General features: G+C 47.0%; 1 protein-coding gene across 3 annotated transcripts in view; it reads right to left on the reverse strand.

The window, feature by feature from the left end:
* The window catches only part of COL26A1 (collagen type XXVI alpha 1 chain), a 211,875-nt gene that overhangs the window by 173,780 nt on the left and 21,332 nt on the right, over positions 1-16,763 (reverse strand). For all 3 annotated transcript variants that reach the window (XM_084823050.1, XM_084823048.1, XM_084823049.1), the window contains exon 2: positions 3,342-3,464. In XM_084823050.1, coding sequence (XP_084679176.1) covers positions 3,342-3,464 — 123 coding nt within the window. The remainder of the gene's footprint in view (positions 1-3,341; positions 3,465-16,763) is intronic.

A 16,763-nucleotide genomic window follows, 5' to 3' on the forward strand; every position in this document is an offset into this window, starting at 1 on the left:
GCTGCCATTTTTTCGCAAAAGGGTGGCTCGCTGAGGGAACGGGCGACCGCCAGGTGCCAATGCAACCCATTGGTATATTTTTATTCAAGAATTCTGAGGAATATTCCTGCACATGCTTGGTAAAGGCGTGAGATAGGGAGCGGCCACCATTTTAGGCAGTTACCAAATTGCAGCGTAGAAGAAACTGGCTTTCTCCTCCCTGTAAGACCCTGAGCCCTTGAGACAGGTTAATATGGCGGTTTTGCTTTTGAAATCTTTTTAAAGAGTTATGATTTTTTTTTAAGAGTTACGATTTTTTAAAGAGTTTTTAATTTTTTTTTGAGAGTTACGATTTTTTTTTACAAGCACTATGAGTTCCTTGTTTATGTTCTTTTATATTATATAAAGGGCTGTTTAACAAAGTTCCCATGTGGCTGGATCCTGATCCACCTTGAGAAGATTGCTTTAGAGCTGGATGGAGTAGAGACTGTTTTCTTTCTTTGGCCAGCAGAAAAAAAATCAAGCTTCAGAGAGAAGTTTTATGTATATTTTTGTTGTGGACTCAAGCTGAAAAAAAGACAGATCTTTGGGAGGGCTGTGCTCTGTTTTATTGTTTTGGTGGGTTATGCATGTAAAATTATTACATGTGCATTATTATTGTTTTTAATTAAGATATTAAAATATATGTGAATTGTTCCTGTACAAAGCCTTTGTTGCGAGTCTCTTGAGAGACCCTGAAGAAAAGTGTTACACTCGCAGACCGCATGGTGGCTAAGCCAGTGGGTCTGGTAAGGCAGCGGCTCGGCAAGCAGGGTCTGGGAGGCTGAGTGGGGGGGAGTCGGCCGGACTCCACCCCCCTCTCGGACTCCCACAACATCCCTATCTGCAAACTGGAAATGTTCAACTGAAGGCACAGGAGCCCTTAAAGGCTCAATAAGGCTTCACCTGGCCAGCCGGGCAGGAAGGATCTGCAACTGCTTTTTGTTGCAAAAAATAAAAAGCCAGAAATCAGGCCTGGAATAAAACATGGGTGGACAAAGAAAATACTGGATTTGATTCCGTTGTCTGGATTTTCCATAAAATGCGAGTGAACAAAGGATTGCAATTCCAGAGAAAAGGAGCAACTACAAAGTGTAGATGAGATACCTGCTTCTTTAATAATTGTAAAAAAGCATGGTTACTCCAACCTATGCCCTGGTTGGAGTCCACCCGGAGCACAGCCTTCAGTGTGGTGGCTCCCTTTCTGCGGAACTCCCCGCCACCGGAGGTCAGGCAGGGACCGACATTGTGTTGCTTTTGATGCCTGCTGAAGACCTCTTTATTTCAACAAGCCTCGATTGACCAGCCATGTTTTTTAATGGGATACTGTTTGTTTGTTTTTAAAAAATTAATATGGTGTTTGATTCCTTTTATCTTTTATTGTTCACCGCTGCAGAATCTGTTTAGATGTGGAGTGGTGTATAAATGTTGTAAATAAATGAATAATAAAATGGTTACATGTCAGGAAGCCCCCGGCCCATCCAGAGTTTCCAGGCACATGTCTCTGGGGGTTTAAAGATGGAGGGATGTCATCCCACTTTCCAGGTTTACTGCAAGAAACAGCGGTGTAACACTAGCGTAATCATGACAGTCCTGTCTGGCGTATAAAGCGTGCTCCTTCCAACAGTGTTTCCCTGGTGCCGGGAGGAACACTTCTACTCTTACACCCCAAAAGTTTGACTTTTAAGAATAGGTAAAAATTACCCATAAGAAAAGCATCAGACCAACGGCCTGCTGGAGGTGAAATGCAAAACAACACAGTCTGCGACAACTACATAAATGACGCCAACCCTCGAAAACAAACTGTTCTGCAGGACCAGCCCACCCATGAAGCAGAGTAAGACGCCCGCATGAGGTGGTGGGGCTGCAGGAGAGCAAACCGCCACCTCCAGTGGGTGCTCTACACTGAGCCCCGCAAGCCGTTTTCCCGATGCGGCATTTGCCGCAGCGAGAAACCGGCAGGCAGGGCTGTTTGGAGCAGCTGCTGGCCCTCTGTTGCTGCAGGGCTTTGGACCTATCTCGAGGTCTCGGCCGTATCCCACGGCATCGAGGACATTCTCGGGCACGTCCCATGATGTCTTGCGAGATCTCGGCCATGTGCCAAGATCTCGGAAGAGCCCCGCAGCACTCACGAGTTCTCACGAGAGCCCCAGCGCGGCAGCGGAGGGGAGGGGAGATGAGGGCATGTGCGCCAGCAGCGGCAGGGATTGAGGCAGGGCGGGTTGTGCACCCGCGCGTGTTCTGCTTCAAGCGGCAAGAGCGCTCGCGCCAGGCCTGGCCTCAGGGCACCTCAAAGAAGGGCTGGGCAACACATGGCCCATGGGCCGCATCCAGCCCTTCATCGCCATTTGTGCAGCTCCACGTCTGTTCCCCACAAAAGTGCCAGCTGAAAAGAAGCGGCTATGCTGTCGCTGTCGTACTTGCCTCCTCTCCCCAGAGCCGAGCACATCCATCGAAATGACTGTTTTCCAGACACCGCCCCACCCCCACCCCCCAGCAAAGCCATTTACCACCTCTCTTCTTCTCTGCCATGCTTCCCCCTTCTCCTTCCTCCGGAAACCTGTGAGAGATGCTCTGCTCTGCGCTCTCACGGGGCTCTATGGAGGGATTGCTCAAATGACAGTCTGTCGCCCTCCAGCACCATAGACCTGCAATGGTGCCGCCGTCGTGGCGTCTGCTGCTATTTTCATTTAGCAAAGTGGGTGGCTGGATGGCTTGGGGGGGGGCAGAGGGAGGATTGAAGTATCCGGTCTGCCCCTTTAGCACCGACCCACAACTTAACCAACAGAGTGTCATCCGTGGAAGCTGGTGTCTCCAATGTCAGTGGGGCGGTAGATCCGTTCCAGGTTTCAGTCAGAACTCTACAGGAGCTATCCAAGGTGCCTCCGCATCTTTAGAGCTCTGACTGGTTCTGACTGAAACCCGGAGCAGATTCGCCACTCCACCGACATCAGAGCCACCAACCTCCACTGTGTGTCATCAAGCAATGGCACAAAAACGGGCCTTCTCGGTGGTGGCACCCGCCCTCCGGAAGATTCTCCCATGAGTGGTCCAAGAAGCAGAAACTGTGGTGAGCTTTAGACACCTCTTGAAGAAACACATGCGTCTCCTGATGTATAATTGCCCTGCTCTGCTTTACTGTTTTTGTAACATCTTAAATATATTTATTATTGTTTTTACATTGGTGTTTATATTACCTCTTATGTAGTTTCTATGTAAATCTCAGAGATCTTATGATATCAAGTGCTATACAGGCCATTGAAATAAATAAAATAACATCAATAAGCTTTGATCCCACCAAGAGAGGGAAAGCCAGCTGTTACCTCACTAAGTTGGCACACGGTCCTGGCCACCGGCAACTTTGATAAACCCTCTGGATCACCGTCTCTGAGCCATTCTGCACCTGACAGGAAACGGTCCGGGTGACCGTGTAGTGACACCAGTGCCTGCAGGGAGGAAGAGGAAAGAAACTCGCCTTAGCCATGGGCTGTTGCCAACCCAGAAAACAGGTCAACAAGTACAAAAATGGAGAGAGGGACACTGCACATAAAAAGCACATACCGCAGCAAATCATATTAGAAAAAAGCATGTTAAAAGCCTAGACCAAAACTGCATTTTTGGCCTGACCCTTTGCTGTTTGTCAGGCCCTGTATTTCCTCTCTAAATGTGCACCTTCATTCTTTTTCTCTCTTTGTTCTTTGGGAATGAAACTCTTTACTAGCCGATACAGGTCCAATTTAATTTTCTTTTGTGTAAAAAAAAATACTCTAAAAAATCTGTTTAGAACAATCCTATGGCTCCTAGAGAGCATCTTGGGGGAGAGGGACATAATTTGGATTCCTGGATCCAAAGTCGGAGACGGTGCTCTGACCTCAGACCAGGTGTCTGAGCTCCCCACCCCCTCTCTGCCACCCTCAGAGGGAAAACCGTACCGGCTGCCTCTCCGAGCTCGCAAAAGCAACCTTGGAGAGGAGGGAAGGGGGGCGGTTCTGTGGGTGTGGAGGGGACAGGGGAAACGGGGATAGGAGCTATCCCCAGCCCTCCTCCCCTCCCCTCCACAGAACCTAGCTAGATGGGCAAAAATGCCCATCTAGCAAAAATGCAGAGTGGGAGAAGCATGAAGATCCCCTCTGTGATTCTCCCACTCTGCATAGGATGCTCATCAGCCTTCGAGTTCAGAGGCTGATGGGAATCCTGATAGAATTGCACTCTTATTTCAGCTTGCCAGTAGCTACATTCAGACGGTATGCAAAACCATGGATTGCAGGACTGTGAATGAGTGGTGTGTTTTCGTGCAGTCCTCTCCTCTTCGTCTCATGTGTGGGACATAATTCTTTCCTTCCTGTCATTTTAATAATCAAACCATAGTTTACAGTTACATCCCAGCCAGCAAACTACGGTTTGAGCAAACCACGATTGCCAACCACAGTTTGATCCTCGTTTGCAATCCTGGTTTGGAGGGATTGCTCAAACCATGCTTTGTCTGGTCAAACACAGCTGATTAAAACAGGAAGTAATGAATTAAGTCCCACACACAAGAGGGGGAAGTATTGCACAAACACAGCATTCATTGCCTTCCAAATCATCCCGCCGGTGTCTAATTGCTTTTGGCCTTCTCTTATCCCTATTTTAGTCTATTTTGGGTCATTTGTTCTTTTCTCTAAATTGAACTGGAAATCCACTGGGCAGGGTCTGTGTACACAGGTGTTTCTTTGCCCCATGGGATCCAGTCCACTTATGGGGTTGTGTTGTTTTTAAACTTAACTTTTAAAAAAAGATTCTCTGTAAATATTATATGGATGGCCTCAGCAATGTGGTTGCATTCTCTTTTGTAGCAGCAGAGCGATTTAGGAGAAAGGTAAGATTTCTAGGTTGCGAATCGTCAACCCTATATAGAACAAGGTGCATACCTCCCAAACAGGCTTGAGTAGGGATGTAGGAGAAATTGTGTTCCTTTTCGCAAATCATGTGAACATGTCGCATTTGCAAACACAAGCTTGAATACAGTTCTCGGGACATTTTTACAATTTCCTGAACTTGCGTTTGTGTTCAAAAGTATACATTTGCACAAATACACATTTCCAAAATGAGCATGTACACTTCCAAAATGAGCATGTACATAAATCCTGCCCCCCCCCCCATGGTATTTTCAGGCTTTAGCCTATGGGGGAAGGGGAAATGTGCATTTTTGGTGAGGAAAATGTGCATATTAAAAATGTGTATTTTTACAAATTGGGGGAAATTGCACACTTCTAAAAATGGGTATCTTTGCAATTGGGTGAAATTGCACACTTTTAAAAATGCCCATTTTTCCTGATCAGAAAATGCACATTTTTCCCAATTGAAAATGTAAAAGGCACTCACATTCAGGAATGCAAACGAGGCAAAATGAGCTTCAAGGAAGAATTAGGAGGACACCAGTGAACTTAAACACTGCACGTTTGCCCATCCCTAGAGATGCACAATTCATTTTTGAATGGAAAAGGTTTGGTCAGCAGATGGGCACAAGAGCAGAGCCAGGCAATAAAGCTGGTAACCCCAAGAATAAGACAGCCACACCAAGTATCCTTCTGCACACACTTGCTTCCTTCATATTGCTGGTCATTTACACCAGGGCTGAGTATCCTGTGGCACTCCGGATGCCTTGGTTCTCCCAAGACCCATCATCCCCAGCTAGCATGGTCAATGGTCAGGGATAGTGGCAGTCGTAGTCCAGCATCATCTGGAGGACTGCAGGTTCCCTAATTATTTACACCGATAGCCTATACCTGTTTCTGTCTCGTTTAAAATTGGGAGAGAAAGTCAGGATTGCGGAGGAGTGAGGATTTAATTTCAGTTCGGTTTTGATCAGAATTTACCAAAATTCACAAAGTCCTCCAAATTCAAGACACACAGAACTTGAGATTTATTTATTTTTTTAAGCTGAATATAAGAGAAAGCAAAACTGACACATTCATTCAACCAGGCCTAGCCTTGAGTGCTTTGCTTTTAAAAGACTGGATTTGAATCTCTGTGTATTCAACCATGTTAGTTTGAATTAAAATCAAAGAATAGTAGGGCTGGAAGGGGCCTACAAGGCGATCGAGTCTAACCCCCTGCTCAATGCAGGAGTCCAAGTCAGAGCATCCCTGACAGGTGGCTGTCCAGCCTCGTCTTGAACGCCTCCAGCGTGGGAGAGCCCACCGCCTCCCAGGTAATTGGTTCCATTGTCGTATTGCTCTGGATGTTTTTCCTGATGTTCAGCCAGAATCTGGTTATGGAAGTCTGCCCAGATGCCATCCTCTGTCCATCTGCTGCCGCGCTGTGTCTGAGCCACAGGGGAGCTGGCGAACCTCGCCCAACCCTTGGCAGGTTACTGGCAGGGAAGGGAACTGAGTTCCATGAGACTTTCTTCCAGGGTGAATGGAACTGCTGCCTTGCAGGTACAGGAGTTTGAGGGGCAGCTTCACAGAATCACAGAATCATAGAACAGTGGGGTTGGAAAGGGGCCTATAAGACCCTCGAGTCCAACCCCCTGCTCAGTGCAGGAGTCCAAGCCAGAGCATCCCTGACAGGTGGCTGTCCGGCTTCAACTTCAATGCCTCCAGTGTGGGAGAGCCCACCGCCTTCTAGTGTTGTTCCCGCTTTTTTCTGACATGCTCTTCATATTTGACAGGAAGGCACAACATGGTTCCCCCACTGCTGGGAACGCCTGCATCTATTGAACTGAGCTGATTCAGAGAGGGGAGCATTTCATTTCCGTTTCTCTTTTTAAAATCAGAATTAACCAAAATTCTCATAGTTTGCATTCGGGAGAGAAATAATGTGAGAATTTTAAAAATGTGAATGTGGGAGAAAACAAAACGGACAGATTCGCCATCCCTAGTCAATATACATATTGTATATTGCATGTGCGCACACATAAATTGATAGATAGATAGATAGATAGATAGATAGATAGATCGATCAATGTACATATATAGTAATCTGCCCCCCCACACAGGCACACAGGTGGGAGAAGTGTCTGCATACCCCTTTAAATGACTTTTAAAAGAGGTTTAAACCAGTTCATGGAGGAGGAGGGACCTATTTTATTTATTATCTATATTTTTAGTCAACTCATAGCAGAAGTCCTCTAGCCGATGTACAATACATCAATGGCTCTAGACTCCATTCTCAGAGGCAGTGATCCACTGAATACCACCCACAGGGTGGGGTGGGAGAGTATTGGTAAGAGCTATTACCTTCAAACATTGTCTGTGGGCTTCAAGAAGCATAGGAAGGAAGCTGGCAGGGTGCATATAGGATCATCAGAAGCTGCCTTATTCTGACTCAGACCATTGGTCCATCTGGCCCAGTATCGTCAACACTGACTGGCAGCAGCTCCCCAGGGTTCCTCAACCCTACCTGGTGATGCTGGGGATTGAACCTGCTCCTCCTCCTCTTCCTCATCATGGCTCCCAATTGCTTGCTGGACAGGCCAAGAGCCAGGGAGCCAGGAGACTGCGATGGCATCCTGCTTCTCACCACCACCGTTGTCTGGGCCAGAGCGAGAGGCAGGTGAACAAGCAGGTGGCAATGGAGAAAAGGAGGAGCAACTCCTGGAGGCTCTTGTCAGTGGGCCCCTGCTGGGGTGTGGGCCCTCAGCAAGTGCCCAACCATGCCTACCCTTGACGCCATCCCTGCCTACAGTAATTCCAAAGTAATACATTCCAATGGTCATTGAGAAATGAGACCAAGGGTGTTGCTAGGCGCTTAAATGATTTGGGGCCCAGGCCCATATGACACAGATCTGCATAAAATCTCCATATGCTACTTTATATCTATATTTGCAAATTTATAAATAACAATTAGGATGTATTTAAAGTTCACAGGAGGCAAAGCCAGCCAATTATTTTTTTCATCCAAATAATCCCAAATAAAATAAATCCATCAATTAATTTGTACCCTGCCCCAGATCATCCCCAAACAGATGGAAAAAGGTTGTGGTTTTTTTGCTAAGCTTAATTGCCATGCAGCAGATTATTTTGTGGGGAGGGGTGTTATTGCTGCATGTGAAGAGGGGAGAGTTAACCATCCCCTCTCCAGGTGCATTCCCCCTTGAAAATGGTCTCTTGCATGGCAATTAAGCTTGGGGTGGGGGGAGAGTTTTTCCAGTGGCACTAATGAACACTCAGGGCAGAGGTGAATCGATCCGGAGCCCTGGGAAATACTTTCGGGGCCCAGGCCTTGGAATGCCCTTGTATGCAACATATTCCTACAGCCATTCCAAAGGAACCAGTGGATGGCTAGTTGGGGCCCTTCCTTGGAGTCTCTGTACGAAGGAGCCCAAGCCGTAAATAAAAACATGGATGAATTAAAACTTTTAATCTGCTCAGGAGAGAGTGAATTCTGTAAGCCATTTGTAGAGCATCTGCTGAAACTTTCACCAACGGAGGTGGTTTGAAAGAACCATCGGGGACCTGAAACCTGAGCCACGGCATTTTGCTCAGTGTGTCAAAGCTACTGTATCTGTATCTGCTGCTTGTGCCAGCCATGTCCCTAACTCTTTCTTACACTAGTACATCTGTATGTAATCGAGGGGACAGGGGGAGGCATTTATATTCTCTGAAATGTAATAGGGAGGTATTCTCCTTGCCTGTTTGTTGAAGGCTTTGGAACACTTTTGCTCATCGTGGGGACTGTTCAGATATTGGTTTACAAATAGGGTGGCCGCTTATGAATCGCCGAAAAGGAGGGCATGCATCACCACAAAAGAGAACACTAGAGGACGCACATTTGCGTAAAATCTGCGTATGCTATTTTAGGCACATAGAGGCAAGAACTGGACCACAAACACAACCAGTTGCGGTTTAAATAGGCAGTTGGATGTTGTTGTTGCAGGAATCTGTTTCTTAGGGCAGGGAAAATGGCAGTTCATTAGCAGCTTTCTGCAAGTCTTTTAAAAAAATTAATTAATTCAGGTACATTGTTGTTAACATGGTGGCAGGTTAAGATTTAAGCACTAAATGTTTCTATGTTACTTGCGTTTTCAGTGGATGTTTTATATGTATCATTCCCTCTGTTTCTGATGTCCGGGCTGTGAGTGCCGTTGCTTTTGTAGCGAAAATGGAACTACACACACACAAGGGAGAGGTAACAGTTGGTTTGAAAGAAATCCAAGATTTGCAAAAGTACAAAAAAATCTTTAAACAAAAATTGGGGAGGGCACTGAAGGGTGCAAGTGCATTTCTGGGATGGGACAAATGTTGTCTCATATATTTGTTTTCCGAAAGGTCAGGGCTGGGGGGGAGCTGGCCCTTCTGGTGTCACGGTGCCGCTGCCCCAATCAAAATCAGAACCCTCCTGCCCCAGAGATGCTTTTAACCTTTTTTTTTTTTTTTTTAAGGGATATCTGATCATGGCCCCCCTCCAATGTATGTAATGTGACCCTAACAAAGGCTTCAGGTTTCTGCATACTTTATTTCAGAGTAAGCTTCCTTAAATTTGGCGGTTCTCCTGAACAGGATCAAGCATTGCAGTTGAAATCCAGTGGGCACATCGCATTAAGTCCCTATGAATTCAGTCACTTGGTCACAGTCTCTCCCCACTAGGGAGAAATGCATTGCATTTCTGTTTAAATGATAAAAATTATTTCCAAATTTGCATCTAGACATCTAAATTGACATGTGCACATTTTATTAAAAGATGTTTAAAAACCCAGTTTTTTAGTGGTTTGGCACTAAATTTAGCGACTGAAGTTGCATTGGGGCTTACTTCTGAGTAGGCATGTGCAGGATTGCGCTGTAAGGGCGCACTCCTACTCATGTTCAGACAGAAAAAGTCCTACAACTCCCAGTATTCCCCAGCCAGCATGGCTAGCTGGGGAATGCTGGGAGTTGTAGGATTTTTTTCCTGTCTAAAGATGCATAGGATTGCGCACGTACGGAGGAACTTCCAAAATTGGACAAGCATCTAATGCACAGGGCATTTCTTACCTGTGCGTTGTGCGTCTTGTTTTGCAAGCCCCGTCATTCACTTGAAAGGATACTTGTGTGTGTGTGTGTGTTTTAAGAACGCCCCTCTCTTAGTCTTCAAAGTACAGCTCCATATGCTCAAAGCCATGTCATGCCCATAAGGATTAGAGGGTGCATCCGACAGAATGGGAAAAGCTTTTAATTACATTGCTTGTTTTATTGCTCGGAAATCCTTTATCCTGGGATGCAAGGTTTTAGCTGCATTGGGTAATATAAACAAAGCCAGGCTTTCCCTCTCCCAATGTTACATCTTTGATAGATATAAACTCGCCAAGTCTGCTTTCCACCCCTTCTTCCTTTCTCAAGGATTCCTGGTAAGAAAAGGACAGCTGGTCATGCTGATGGTTAGTGGTCCAAGGATATTGCAGCTTTCCCTCTCTGTTGCTCCTATCCCATACATTCTCCAAGATATAGAGTAGGGTTAGCCAACGTTACATTTCTTTGGATGTGCGTCCCATCCTCACCCGGGCAGGTGGGAAGCAGCAATGAATTGGTTTGCCTAAATTCTCCACTAGGAATGTTGATAAGGACTATTCTTTGAAAACTCACTGCATACTTGTTATCTGTAGTTAACATCGTGAGAACATAAGAAGAGTCCTGCTGGCAGGGACGGCCTGCCAAGGAAGGAAGCGGTAGCCATGATGAGAAAGAGGATGAGAAGGAATTGTAGCCAGTGACAATGGTGGTGAGAAGGGAGACTCACTGACGGAAGGGCCCCATTGAGGGATGCCTTGACCAAGGGCCATCAAGAACCTGCCGGATCTGACCAAGGGCCATCTAGTTCAGCATCCTGCTTCCCACAAGGGCCAATCAGATGTGGAAGGGCTGTAAGTCAGTGGTGGAACACTTGCTTTCCATGCAAAAGGTCTCACTGAGGGGGGAGGCCCATTAAGGGTGTTTTGCCCAAATGCCCTCCGAAACCTAGAGCTGGCCCTGACCGTAGGAACACACTGAATTTCAACTGGCCGTTGGAATGTGGTGGTTCCTTAGGAATGGCCATAGGAATACACTGTATTTCTGAATGGCCATTGGAATGCATTCTTGCCTGGCACAGACACTGTGGTAGAAATTTACTTCAAGCATATAGAAGAGAAAGAGACTGCAGTTATCAAAGAACTTGTGACACAGTGGAATGTAAGAGTCGGATCTAACTCAAGAGTAATCCAAGAGTCGGATCTAACTCAAGAAGGAGCAGCTCATTTCAACAGTGTTGTCCCTTCTCAATAATGCTACTGGTTTATACTGACTTTAGTTTGCCAAATCCAGGGGGGTGGGGCAATATCTCCCATGATGCCCAACTGGCCCTGATGTACCGCATATGCATGGAGTAGTTGGAAATGACCTTGTTCACCATTTATATATACACACACACACACACGCATACACACATATACATACATACACATACATATATATACACACACACACATTTCTATCCCACCTTTCCCCAGATGGCCTCAAGGCCTCTAGAAATACAAGAAAAGACGCAAAAAAACAAAACAAAAACCTGCCCCATTTTAGAATAGCAAAATAAGAACAGCAGAGCCAAGCAGAGAACCGAGTATATCTTTGGATTTAGGCTGATAAAACGGAAGAGCCAAAAGATGCCAAGATGTTTGCCTCTTCCACCACCACCAAAACAAAAAAAGGGGGAGAAATCGCCCTCCCCGCATGGCAGCCAGAAGCCAATGATATCTATGCATGTGTCAGGCAGATCTCTGTCCTCAGGAGCTTACAGTCTAAAATCTGACACAGAGGAAAGGAACAGCAAGGGAGGCAGGGATAAATAGTGGGAAACATGCATTATTTCAAGTATAACATGCAACAGAAGGTAAAGTATTCTGCTAAAGTCCTGAGTTCCAGACAGCAACCAAAAGAAGCCACATGGCTGAGAATTATTCTCTGCCAGATTTTGGGGTGAGGGGAGGTGTCAAAGGGATTAGTCTCTCTGATGTTATCTCCCACACATGAACCTTCTTGCCAGCTGAGATTTTCTTCAGAGTCTCTTCTCTTGGTCTCCCCACACCTGCAGCGAGCTATTGGAGAGGGGGCCTTTTCTGTGGTGGCACCAAAATGGTGTGGAATTCCCTCCCCCCACACATTTGCCTGGAGCCTCCTTTGCTCCCTTTTAAGTGCCAGGCAAAGACCATTCTGCTCTATTTCCTGGCTGTCATCTTTCTTTTCCCACAGTGCTTTGCAGCATTTTAAAAAAATTCCCCCAAACTTTCCCCAAAGCGGATGATACACATGCTTGTGGCGAAAAGGTTTTACTTTAGATTTTTTTTAAGGCCACCCAACTGCCAGGGAGTGCCTGGAAAAGGAGGGCCCAGTGCAAAAATCAGCAGTGCCCCCTCCGGACAGAAATCCCGCTTCTGCCACCCCAGGGGAATAAGAACATGCCATGTACGGGGAGGCTTACCAGGCACTCTGCCAAGGGCCCCCTCAAATGTGGAAGCAGCCCTGGCTGTGATCTTCTGAGCTCATCACTCTGTATTTTGAAGAATAACAATTCCAGAAGATAATTTATCTTGGGGTAGAGCCAGCTAAATGGAGATTTCATCACAGGTTTCTGAACTCCCCACAAAAGGGAGGGGGGAAACACCAAAACTCATAAGGCACTGCAAACAGCCATCAGTCAAAGGCCCTGATGTCATTGTGCTGAAAGATCTGGATGGTAGAAGAAAAAATAATGGGATAACATCTTCCGCAGAAATTTTATCAGCCCTCCAAGGGCAAATAATACCAACACCCATCTCACACATCTAGGCCAAGAGTCTATTGCACCCTTGTGAACATTATACCGCACCAGCAAAACCACCCAAGGTTTCTACATGGCTAAGGGAATAATTCTGTGTTATTTATTTAAAGCCTTATTTAAGGGCGCAATCCTATGGGGATAGGCGGCTGCCTCCGAACTCGGAGGTGATCACTTTTCCAACGCAGGGCAGGAGAAGCACAGAGGAGATCGTTCCCTCCGCTCTTCTCCTGCCCTGCATTTGCGGCTAGACAGCCAATTTCGGCTGTCTAGCTGCCAGGAGGCTGAGTGGGGGAGGAGGCTGCTGGACAACACATAGGATGTGTTGTACCGGCATTTCCGCCTTCCCCGCCCTGGCACGCCCCCCGGCACACCCCGTTTTGGCTGCTCCGTGTTTCTCTTCTGAGCACGGAGCACGGGGCCAGTCGAGGCAGCACGGAAGGGTGGGGAGGTCAGTTCTCCAGGAATGGACCTTGGAGCATGGGCTCCAAGGTTGGTTCCTGGAAAACGACATATCATATGGCCATCACATGCACACAAGGATGCATATCGTATGGCCATCACATGCACACAAGGATGCATATTGTATGGCCATCACATACACACAAGGATATTATTTAAAGCCTTTTTATCCTGTTCCTGAAGGCTTACAGTAAAAAATAAAATAGTCCCTGCCAGCAGGCTTACAACTTAAAAAGACACGACACGAAAGGAAAAAGGAATGGGGAGGGAAGAGGGGGAAAAAGCAAGCTGTCTATCAGTAGGGCTGGTGGAATGGTCCTACTTCCCATCTCATCTCCCTCTGCTGCAGCCAGCTGGAACTGATGAAATTTTATGGAACCCATAATTCGTGGATGCAATTCACTGCGACAAGGTGCAGCGACCAGCCACTGGAGTGGAGGGCTTTCAAAGAGAGTTGGACCACTTAATGGAGATGGATCTATCCATGGCTATGAGTCATGATGGCTATACGGAGACATCTCAACGTACTTGAGAGGAACGTGACGGGAGCGACGTCTCCTGTTAGAAAGGCAATTATTAGAGGAAAAAACACAAGGCGAAACAGAATGAGCCTTTACCAGTCCCTCATGCACACAAGGCTATCTTAGAATAAAAGGAGACCACACCCTTCTTTAGTCCCAGGGCACGGTCTGAAGGCGCGCGAGGCAGCCGCCTTGCTGAAGCTAAGCAGGTCCGGGTCTGGTCAGTGTTTGCAGGGGAGACCACCTGGGAACCACAGGTAGCCATCTAGAGTCCCATGATGAAAGGAGGGTGGGATATAAATGTAATAAATAAATAAATAAATTCGTGAAGAAAAAGGAAAAATAGTTTTATTCATTTATTACATTTATATCCTGCCTTTTTTCCTCTTGCCTTTCCAAGGCAGCACACCTCGTCCTCCTCCTCTCCATCTTATCCTCACCCCTGTGAGGTGGGTTGTGCTGAGAGTCTGAGACTGGCCCAAATTCACCCGGCGAGCTTCATGGCCAAGTGGGGACTAGAACCCGGATCTCCTGGCTCCCAGCCCAACACTCTGTCACTACACCACACAGGCTCACAATATTCTCACGCATAATATGTAAGGGTTATAATATGTCTATAATCAGTTATAATCTCACATATAATAGGTAAGAGTTTGTTTAGTCCATTTCGTGCTCCATTACACCAGCAGGTAAGATGGCTGGGGGCGGGGGGAGAAGCGGGGAAGCAAAAGGAAGAAATCACAGGAAACCACACTGTAGGCTATAGAGATTCTAGGGAGAGCCGTGCTCAAAATTCCCATGAACGAACTCGGCATGTTTAGCCTTGAGAAGACTGAGGGGAGATATGATGATCTTCAAGTCCTTGAAAGGTTGTCCCAGAGAGGAAGGCCAGGGTCTCTTCTCCATCATCCCAGAGTGCAGGACATGGAATAATGGGCTCCAGTGACAGGAAGCCAGATTCCGGCTGGACATCAGGAGAAACTTCCTGACTGTTAGAGCAATACGACAATGGAGCCAATGACCTGGGGAGGTGGTGGGCTCTCCCACACTGGAGGCGTTCAAGACGAGGCTGGACAGCCATCTGTCAGGGATGCTGTGACTTGGATTCCTGCATTGAGCAGGGGGTTGGACTCGATGGCCTTGTAGGCCCCTTCCAACCCTACTATTCTATGATTCTATGAACTAACTGCAACGCTGCTCCCTTCCAGTAACTTGCAGATGGGGTTTCAATATTCCCAACAGAGCAAGGTTCCCCTCTTCAGTAGATGGCAAGTTTTCACAGGGCATGATAGCCATTTTTAAACCCCATGGTCCTTCCTGGGGCCCAGGACTGCTGACCCCTGATGCGGGCACCCACCAAGGCTATTTCCAGATGTTTGGGAAGCTTGACAAAGAACAACCGGGCTCAGACCTGTGAAGAGTTTGAGGTGGTGCACACGGACGTAGCCTCGTGGCCGGTTGCAGCTGGGGTTTGGTTCTGGCAAGGTAGCAGGGGCGTCGAGAGGGCCAGAAGCTGAAGACATAATCACAGACAGGCTGGAGATCAGGCCATGGTGCAGGCAGGGCTGGATTCCAGGCCTGCAACCTGGGGAACCCCCAAATGGCCACCAGAGAGTGGCAGGTGATGGGGGCCATGGCAATTTTTTGTGAACCGCCCATAGATCTTCAGCTATTGGGCATTTTTGAAACAAACAAACAAACAGGCCCTGTGCCCGCACCCTGGGGCTAAGGCTTCTTGCTGCATCGTTGTGTTTTTCTTACTTTTTAAAAGCACTTTGTAGTCAGGGGCTAGGCGTGTGGCCTCCATTTTATTCCTGTAGCCATGACAGTAGGGGACGCATGAGGAATTCGTTTCATTTCATTCATTTTCATTTCATTCATTTCCTGCCTTTTTTCCTCCTTAAGGAGCCCAAGGAGTACATAATCCTCCCCCTCCATTTTATCCTCACAACAACAACCCTGTGAGGTAGGTTGGGCTGAGAGTCTGTGACTGGCCCAAAGCCACCCTGTGAGCTTCCATGGCCGAGTGGGGACTGGAACCCGGATCTCCTGGCTCCCAGCCCAACGCTCTAGCCACTACACCACACTGGCTCTTAAGTTTCAGTTCATTTTTTATCAGGATTTACCCAGTTCACACTATCGGGACCAAACAGGGAGTCAGACGCCATCTGCGGTCGAAATCTGTACATTTCCAAACTTGCAATGTGATTCGTGAACCCCAAAAAATGTGTTCAAAGGCATGCATGCATTTGAAAACCGCGCATGAAAACATGCGTATTTTTGAAAAATGTGCACAAATACGCTTTAATCAGTGGGAGAAGAATGCGTACATTTCAAAGATGCACACAATCGATGTGTACGTTTGGGAAAATATGCACAAAAATGTGCATGGATTTTCACAGGAGAAGAAAAAGACAACACGCACAATCTGATATGGACTTGAGTCAGAATGAGCTCTGAGATGGAATTCAGGGAACTTCACCAAGCTCAAGCTTTGCTGATTCACACATCCCTACGTGATGGTGGTGTGACTTAAGTAAATGTCAAATGCGAAACTGGAAACTGCATATGCTCAGCATCTTCTTTTCTTAATCAGAAAGTTGGCAAACTGCTTTTTCTCTCTTTGTTGCTCTAACGTATCAGGAATGTAGAAGCCGCTGTAAAATGTGGAATGTTGCAGGGGGAGGGGGTAGAAGAGAAATGTTAATTCTGTGCTTCCCAACTGAAGTAATATATGTGGCCATCTAAAATGGGGGGGGGGGCATTAGACCAGGGTCTAAAATTACCTAGCTGCACCACTGAGATCAGGCTAACAAGGTCCAGAGGCAGAGATATCAAGGGGGAAGGCTCAGACACACCTTGAAAGAAACCATGAGGGGGAGGGTCCTGGGGCTATGTGAGTCAGCCCCACCTCCCATGTCCATGCCTCCCCACCATCCACATGTTCAGCTTGTGTGTGATGGTGCTCTCCATGCGCATAGATGTACTGCTTCACACAAGGGGCTCTCCATG

This window comes from Heloderma suspectum, chromosome 16 (assembly GCF_057233095.1).
Source record: "Heloderma suspectum isolate Gila_16-S chromosome 16, 16-S_ref, whole genome shotgun sequence".
In the NCBI taxonomy this organism is placed as follows: domain Eukaryota; kingdom Metazoa; phylum Chordata; class Lepidosauria; order Squamata; family Helodermatidae; genus Heloderma; species Heloderma suspectum.